Here is an 8,916-nt window from a genome sequence, read left to right as displayed (position 1 = left end):
CCAAAGGTCTACGTCATCAAGCTACGTCAGTGCATCATTAATGAAAAATGGGTCACGGACTACTATGGTGCAATTTTTTCAATCTAAAAAACGTAATTAGTGCAATTAAAATCTCAAAGACGATTTTAGTGCACGACATCAATTTCGTGATCACTATGAAAATTTACTCCCGTTCGTTTTCTATTGGTGCTTCTAAGTCAATTACTATTATATGACCGATTGAAGAAATAATTTGACCAATAATTTTGATGGATAAAAATTGAGAAGGTATTTTAGAATGATTGTAGTATTTTGTCTCTGAGACAAATAATCTGTAATCAAAATAAGTGATTTTTTTATACAAAGACCGAAATGAGTATTTACTTCTTAAAAATATTGTGGTTTGGTCACATTTAAAATTCAAGTAAGAATTGAAAAATTGGTCTGGTAAAAAAAATAGGCCGGGTCTGGGCCTAAAAACATGCAACCTCACTGAAATCATGACCTCTCCTGTCTAAACTCTGGAGGAGGGTATAGTTGTAATCTTGGATACATTGAGAGTTGAAAGCGTCATGAAAGATGCGAGAGAATGGCGCCAGCACCGATTTGGATCGTTCACTTGCGCACCAACACCTTTCTTCTTCCCAAAGAAAAAGAAACACTGCTCACTCTTCCACTTCCCACTGCCTTGTTTCTTCGTTACTCTTCTGAAACCCTAAACAGCATATCGAATAGAAAACACAGCAATTTGCAATGTGGAATTGGTTTTGGAAGCAGCCACAGCCACCGCCTCCGGTGGTGCTTGTCCCTCCTCTCTTCGATTTCCCTCCCATCTCTGCTCGCACGAGGTTTTGTGTTATTCTTTCTTTGATTACTATTATATTTACATCGAATAAAATGATCCAAATTAGCGCTCTTAAGATGCATGCCGTATCAAAATTCAATAATTTTTTTAATACAGATTTTTGGATAGATGTTAATTCAGTGGTTCAATGCATAACTAGTTAGCAGTTTTGATTCTTAAATCCATGGTTGTTTTATGATGCTCAAGACAAAGTTGATATAAAATTTTTATATTGAAGGACAAATTTGATTATGTATGTGATCAATTTTGAGCATTTACTTGCTCGATGGTATTAGCATGTATATGAGGTGATTATTGTTGATTGTTGATTGATGATTTATGCCATGCTTTGCTTTTTGTAGGATGTTGGAGACATCCTATAATGTCTTGTTTGGGAAACTCGCTTTGAAATGTCTCTTTGATGATTACTATTACCAAGCGAGACATTTTACCACTAGAATCATGCTCAAGCCCATTGATGATCCTCATGTTGATCTCATTGCAACTGTATCCATCAATTTTATCTTACTTAGAGCTCATTGGTTTCTTTTATTTTTTTTCCATTTTTATTTTTAATATTTTGGTTGGTATATTATTGTTAGTAACTACAATATTACTACTCTTTTTGCTTCAATTTGTTTACTATTTTCAAATTTGTCTTGTGAAGGAAATGCTGAAAGTAAGAAAAAAAAAATGTTCTTACCACGATCCTTTGATATTAGTAGTGTAACTATACTAACTAATGATGAAATTGAAAACATACTCTATGATCTCTACTTTTGTTTTTCTATTCTATCATTTGGTTGAGACACTTATCAAGTTGGACGAGATGTTAAAATGAATCTATCATGTTATTTGCCCTTAACACAACTAGGTTTCAGGCCCTCTTGATAATAAGACAGAAGAGAACATTACAGGAAATGCGTTATTTCGCTGGCAAAGGTGATGAATTTGTTTGTAATTTTTATATCTTTTAATTTATCTTGTTTGCATTTTCCCATGCTTTTGCTGAGCTTATTTTGCTTTGTGGGCATGCAGTGATGTTAATGATCCACATACTTTTATAGACCTATATGTGTCCACGATTGATCCGTAAGAAGCTCTATCTTGAACTATAGTCTATAGCAAAGCTCCAGTCCTAATGCTTCCCATCTATATTGGTGTGTTTCTGATTTTATCATATTGAAATGGGGAACTTCCAATTTTGGGCTGTGCTTGCTGTCTCTTCAGGATTTTGCAGATGAGATCGTGTGCTTACTATCCAAAATATGGATTTGGGGCTTTTGGGGTGTTCCCTATGATATTGAAGAAAAGGTATGTTTGATGGTCGCAGGACATATGATAGGTTCTTATTGAGTTTGTAATCAATGATTACAGAATACGTTGTTGACAAAGTTAATAAATTCTTCAGAGTAGGCTCTGACGAAAGTGGCATGATGGGATTGAGATATGGTTCTGGGAATCTATCTTTTGGAGTAACACTTTTGCCTTTTGCCAGTAAGTGACCTGAATTTTAAGTTAATGAGCTTGTTAATCAGATCTGCATGTGATATTTCAGAGAGGCTACAGTTTTCTTTGAAGCCCTTTGTCATAAGCATTTTTTGAATATGGTAGAGATTATTTTCGAGGCCTTTCAACTTTGAAACAGAAGCAGGATAGACTAGGATTTTTCTTTCCAGTTTATTTTTTTCTCCTTCCTTGCTGCTTGGATTCTATGTCGCTGGGAAACTTGGATTAATACTAAGAACTGCACAGTGAATATCTGTCTACTAAATTTGGAAATAATTCTCTGTATAAGGACAGAAGAAATCTACCTGAATATGCCCCCCCTTTTTTTTCCATCATTATTGTTTTTACATTTTATGGTGTATTTTGAAGGCATTGATTTTTTATTTCGTTATGGAGAAATGATTAAGAACTTTGTTAAGTAACTTCTAAACCTTGCAGCGAAAGATGAACTTCCAAAAACTGCATGGCTGGTAAGCAGGATGGGAAGGATGACTGCTGGGGTTCAGTATGAGCCACAACGTAAGAACTAAACAGATTTTATTCCTTTAGAGAAACTTTGGTATTTACAGAGTTTCATTCCTTTTATGTTGATTCAAAATTAAGTTGGTCATTATAGTTTAAAAGTATAAATATTTATAAAGTATTCTTATAGTTTTTAAGCGATGCCAAATTGTCCTTATTAGTTGGATTTAGATTGAGGTTATATGAATTCAACAGGGATTGTTTCCAATTCAATGATTTAAAATTTATACGGATCATTTTACATAATTTAAATAATATCTTTTGTAAAAAGTTTTATACCTTAAGGACTAAATTGAATTATGGGTGAAACTATAAAAGAGCAAATAAGTAAGTTAACCTCATCACTTACTAGTCCTTTGATTACTCTAATTTTATTTTGTTTTAATTTTTTTCCTTTTTGTGTGGTGAATATGTAGAACTTATCCTTTTGTTATTGCATCAATATTATATTCCATATGATTTGCATGATTAACACAGTTGTGCTGAGGTTTTCTCTATATTTAGAATATAACCTCACCTGTGCTGCACATGCATTTAAGACTGTTTACATGAAGAATGGAGTGATATGTAGAAAGCAGTCTACATAGAGCTTAGAGTTAGTCACAGTGGGGCAGAGGGAGTTGAAAAAGTTGGACTAATGTCTTGTTATTAAGCAGGTTTTGAAATTTACATATTTTGGATGGACGGTTAAAGAAAACTAAAATAATATTTTGAGCATAATTTATCTAACATGTGATATGCATGTATGGAGAATGAAATTTATTCAATTTGTATGTATTACCTTGTTTTATCATAAATTTACGTATGCACTACCTTCTGGGGCTGCTTTTTCAGAGGGAAACGCAAAACTCTCTAATTTGATGAACTGGAGTTGTGCCATGAGCTATGGTGTTGGATCAGGGAGCCCCTTGAGTCCATCCTTCAATTTTGGTCTTGAGCTTGTCAAAAGCACTCAGGTATGTTTGACATTGTAAACTTGGTTAGTATTTTGCATCATTCTATTCTTTGCTGTGTAATAACATGAAATGTTTTCCACTTAAAATTGAAAGTTGTGATTTGAGTGATTGACAATTTAATATCATTTAAAAAGTTTATCAATCATAACTTTGAAGCCAATATCAAATTTTGTATCAATATGCCGAATGATGTGCTTTTGATACGCGGGTGTGATTTAAACTTTAAACCAATGTAGTGCATCTAGCCATCAAGGCATCTTTCTGCCTTAACATGTTTGCTGCATAGTTCTGGTTAATATTTGTGAAACATTTACTAAAATTTTGAAGTCTAAACAATCTGCAGTTTGTTGCCTCTTTCTATCAACATATGGTTGTCCAAAGACGGGTATGTTTCTTCCTCTCTTCTCTCTCTCTCTCCCTCCCCATATTAGTCACTTCGTTTTTCCTTTTCTGCAAACATTTCAAATACTACGATATGCTAAAAAATTTATGCAAAAAAATTACAAAATGGACTAAAAAATGAATTTCACAGAAATATATAAATAATCTGTTGGACTTGTTTAATTGACCACAAATTTGTTATATTTAATTTTTTTTATTTGGATAAATATAAAGCAACTAATTATGTTGTGTAGTACATTTGTCTGAAGATTTACAAAATTTTATTTCCGCATTAATATAAAAGGGTGAGTCTTGACACAATGATAAGTTTGCTACCTTGTGATCTCGAGGTCACAGGTAAAATCATGGAAGTAGCCTCATTTTTTGTGTGGTAAGGTGCCAAATTGCATTGTATATTATCTTGGGATACAAATGTGTCTAAAGTTTTCATAAGTTGCTGAGTTTGGCGTCACTGCAAGATATTGGCCTGTATATATTTTGGGTGCAGTTTCCTTGACTTACAATTAGATAGAGTTTACCTTTGTGCTGAAAAATTTCATCCATGATTACTAATTCTTGTTAAAAGTTTACCCTTGTTAATGTTATTGAGGTTTTACTAAAAAATCTGAGTTGTAGTAATTGGTAAATTGATGGATTTAAGTTCTTGTTGAATCAGAATAAATCATACTTTGAAAGTCATATACTTTACTTGAACTGAACAGGTGAAAAATCCATTAGAACAGAATTCAGTTGTTGGAATTACAAACTACATTGATTTTGGGTTTGAGCTACAAACAAGGTATTTTTTTGGCTTAACAAGTATATTCAAAGCTTTTATACATGTGTGCTAATGTGGTGAAATCTTTTATATTTTATTTTTTTGGTGTAAAGTGTTGATGATGCAATAGCAGCAAACAATATCTCCGACTCCACTTTTCAAATTGGTGCATCCTGGCAAGCTAATAAAAACTTCTTGCTGAAGGTAAAACAATATGCAATGTTACATAATTTTCTTTTTGAGTAAATAGAAATCACTCAAGTATTTTTTGTCTCATATTTTCAGGCAAAAGTTGGACCTAGTAGCTCATCACTGGCACTTGCATTCAAGTCATGGTGGAAACCTTCTTTCACTTTCAGCATTTCAGGTGCCTATAGTGGGATTTTTCTGTTCAATCATGCTTCTGTTCCCGTTGCATGTGTGCTTTATTGGATATGGGGTAACAGAATCTGATGCGGTGACACTGACATTTCTATCCTAATGATTTGCTTTGTATTTATACTCTACTTATCCCAGCTCTGTCGTAAACATTGTTTAGGCTGACATAGATAGTCATATTACAATATTTAATTTAAATTTAATACCTCTTAAAATATTCAATATAAATTAAACTGGTATATTAGTCTAGACTATAATTATTATTTAACCGTTTGTTATATGTTCAAACATTTTGACATGATCATATGTGCCCTAAAAGTATTGATTTAGAATTAGATCATAGGCCAATTGGTGGCAATCGAAACTACGATAGTAATTCTTTTCACCGTTTATTTTGGGTTGGGGGAGGGTCCTTGTTTGCTAACTTTCTTGTGAGGAAATTGTCATCCTTGTATAGTTGTATTGAATTTGAAGTGCTGAGGACGTCCTCTTCTTTTTTCCCCCCGCAGCCACAAGGGATCGTGCTGATGGTAAAGTACAATTCGGGTTTGGTATTCAAAGTGAAAGTCTTCGAGAAGCCAGGTTACTTTCTTTGCAAAATTTGATTTTTTTTCAATTCAGTTAAATTATCTGCTAATAAAGTATCACTTTTAGTAGACATGCTGGTTTTCTGTTATAAAAATGAGAATTCCTTTCAGCTTTTTGCTTCAATTTCTAAAATTGTACCTTACAGTGGTAAACTTGTACATGTACTTACACTTTGTTTCACTTGTTTGCAGTTATCAAAGAGCTGATCCTAATTTTGTAATGCTCACTCCAAGCAAGGAGCACCTTGCAGAGGGCATTGTCTGGGAAACAGGGAAGCGACCTATGCTACAATCTGACATAAATGCTGGGCATTTTGATGGCTTGCCAAGAGAGATGAGACCTCTTGATAAATTTTTGTAACTTCTTTTCCTGTTGGCGATAATGTAGAGATTAAGTGTAACAGGTGAATATGCTTTCATAAAGAATGTAGTGTAGAGTCACCGCATTCAACCAATGAGTACTGAGTAGAATGTTAATATGAGATTTTGCAGTTTATGGTACGGATTTTTGCGACTCATTTTTTTAGGAATGGACGAAGTTGTGTAATAATTTGTTATGGAGAGGTGATGTGTTTTAATCTAATATGAAGGTGTATTTTTTTTTAATTGAAATTGCCAAGTCCAGATTTGCACGAGGCAATATTTGAACGTGGGTTCGAGAAGTAGGAGACACAAATCGGAGATTCCAATTTGTAGGGGGTAAAATTTTTTTAAATTTTCTTCCAATGGCAAATTGGTCGGTCAGTTTATTGAAAAAAAAATTAATTCAAAAATATGAAATTGGTAGGTTAGATATATGAAATTGGTGGGTTAGATATATGAAATTTAAAAAATTATAAATTCGAAAATATCAATTTTGAAGATCAATTTTGTTAGTCCTATGTATACATAGCTCCACTTGGTCAATTGTACATAGTGCATTTTAGGCGTTGCAAGCATTTGTCTCGTTTCGTTGAAAGTCTGTTTTGTCCTGTCTAATGAGACAGTTCTAAAATTCCACCCCCATCCTGTCTAACTGCGGGTTGGTGGGATAAACCCGTCAATTTTTTTTTCTTATTAATTATTAAATAATATATATAATTTTACAATTATTTTAATAAATTTATAATTTCTAAAGGTAAAAAAAAATTATAAGTTTTATATTCACAAACATTAAAGTCTTTGTAATTATGAATATCTAATAAACATAATTATAAACCAAGTTTTCATCCAAAACATAATTATAAATATTGTCTCCAAAGCAAAATAAACATAATTCAAAACATTCCATTTTCATTTTCATTCTCTTGTAAGTTAGGTTGGATAAAGTTGGATTTTGGCAAAAAAATTGCAAAAAAAAATCCCTTGCCAATAAAACACTAAGCCCGACAGGAAAACCTGTCCCGCCCTGCCAAAGCCCGCGGTTTAAGCGGTGCGGATTAGGCGGGCTTTTGCTATTTGACAATCCCAATTTTTCAGTCTGATCCGCCTTTTTTGGCGGGTTACGCGAGCCGACCCGTTGGGTTTAGCCCCGTTTGCCACCCCTAGTTTATCTTCTTCCCCTCAACTACTTTGTTATTTTCCAACTTCTACTAATAGTGTAAGAATGAGTGATAGTGAGTAAAAAAAAAAATAGAGAGTTATGTTAAAAATATATTATAATAGTTAGATTTTATTACAAACAGGTGACAAGAGTGAAATTTATATGTGAGAATTCGTCTGATGTTGTTCCTTTCACATTATCATTTGAAGAATTAAAAGGTGTGATTTGTGAAAAGATAGATTATCAAATATCAAAGATGGTATCAGGTATTTTGTATAGGCATCCTATATCAGTGTTTGTTGGCTTTGTTTATTTTCAAACAAAGTATGTCACCGATGAAGCAAGCATGCAAGACATGTTTTCAATCTATTATGAAACTAGATCACAAGTGTCATTTATCGAACTGTACATTAGGTTCGAACAATCTGAAGTTGATTGAAATATTGAATGGAGAGACTACAACAGTGACAGCGAGAAGGAATTTGAAATCAACTACGAGGTTGTTGATTGAAATGAAGACCACGATCAAGCTTATGGCACTATGGAAGCAGATGTGGCAGAGGTAGCAAATGCGCTAGCAATTCAACATCCGTTTGAGAAACTATTTTTCATACGTGCGTTGGATTTGAAAGCTATGTATATACTAAAATTTCCTGAATACTTGAATGCATGTATGTGATTTGGATAATTAACTTCTTTATATAGTTAGTCAATGGCTTTGTAGTTTAAAATAAAATTGGTATTATTAGATGTATAAAATTAGTATCAAAATATTTGCATTTCTTTATTTATTTATGTGTAGTAATGTCATTTATATACTTACGGTGTTGAGTTGATATGAGGTAATAAATAATGTCAACTAGATAATATTTCATTTTTGTATTCATAAATATACAAGTCAAATCATTTAATTAAATATTATTTAAGTGTTTATACGATTTTTATATGTAGTTTAAAATTATCCTTCCATTGTGGTAGATGATGAATTCGTTGTGGAAATGGAGTTCAGTACTAGAGAATCTGTAATTGTAACAATCAAATATTACACCATTCGCAAAGACGTAGGCTATTGGGTGTATGAATCTGAACTCCTGACATTCTATACTAAGTGTACATAGTATGGCAGAATGTGTGATTGGTTGATCAGATTTAGCATGATATGATCCACAATATTGTTAAGTGATAAGGAGGTACAATGACAGTTGATGAGCGGATATTTTATACGCTTTTTGACATTATTTTTATATAGTTTTCATCATATTTTGTTTAAGTTTTATTATATTTTCATAGGTTTTAGTGCTAAATTCATATTTTTGGATTCTACTTTGAGTTTGTGTGTTTTATGATGATTTCAGATATTTTCTGGCTGAAATTGAGGAGCTTTGGAAAAAGTCTGATTCAAAGACAGAGAAAAGATTGTAGATGCTGTTAGGATATGACCTCCATGCACGAAGAAGCAT

The 8,916-nt window shown here is 32.8% G+C and overlaps 1 protein-coding gene across 1 annotated transcript; it reads left to right on the top strand.

The window, feature by feature from the left end:
* The first annotated feature begins 487 nt into the window (after positions 1 to 487).
* LOC107490776 (uncharacterized) lies at positions 488 to 6,517 on the top strand. Its single transcript, XM_016111579.3, has 14 exons — positions 488 to 827; positions 1,186 to 1,330; positions 1,698 to 1,765; positions 1,862 to 1,915; positions 2,054 to 2,137; positions 2,235 to 2,320; positions 2,771 to 2,851; positions 3,689 to 3,810; positions 4,154 to 4,195; positions 4,914 to 4,990; positions 5,083 to 5,173; positions 5,255 to 5,336; positions 5,857 to 5,929; positions 6,127 to 6,517. The coding sequence occupies exons 1-14, from the start codon at positions 733 to 735 to the stop codon at positions 6,293 to 6,295; spliced, it is 1,269 nt and encodes a 422-aa protein (XP_015967065.1). The 5' UTR covers positions 488 to 732; the 3' UTR covers positions 6,296 to 6,517.
* Positions 6,518 to 8,916: the final 2,399 nt, after the last annotated feature.

The sequence above is a fragment of the Arachis duranensis genome, chromosome 5, assembly GCF_000817695.3.
Source record: "Arachis duranensis cultivar V14167 chromosome 5, aradu.V14167.gnm2.J7QH, whole genome shotgun sequence".
In the NCBI taxonomy this organism is placed as follows: domain Eukaryota; kingdom Viridiplantae; phylum Streptophyta; class Magnoliopsida; order Fabales; family Fabaceae; genus Arachis; species Arachis duranensis.
This window is presented reverse-complemented; position numbering and strand designations above follow the sequence as displayed.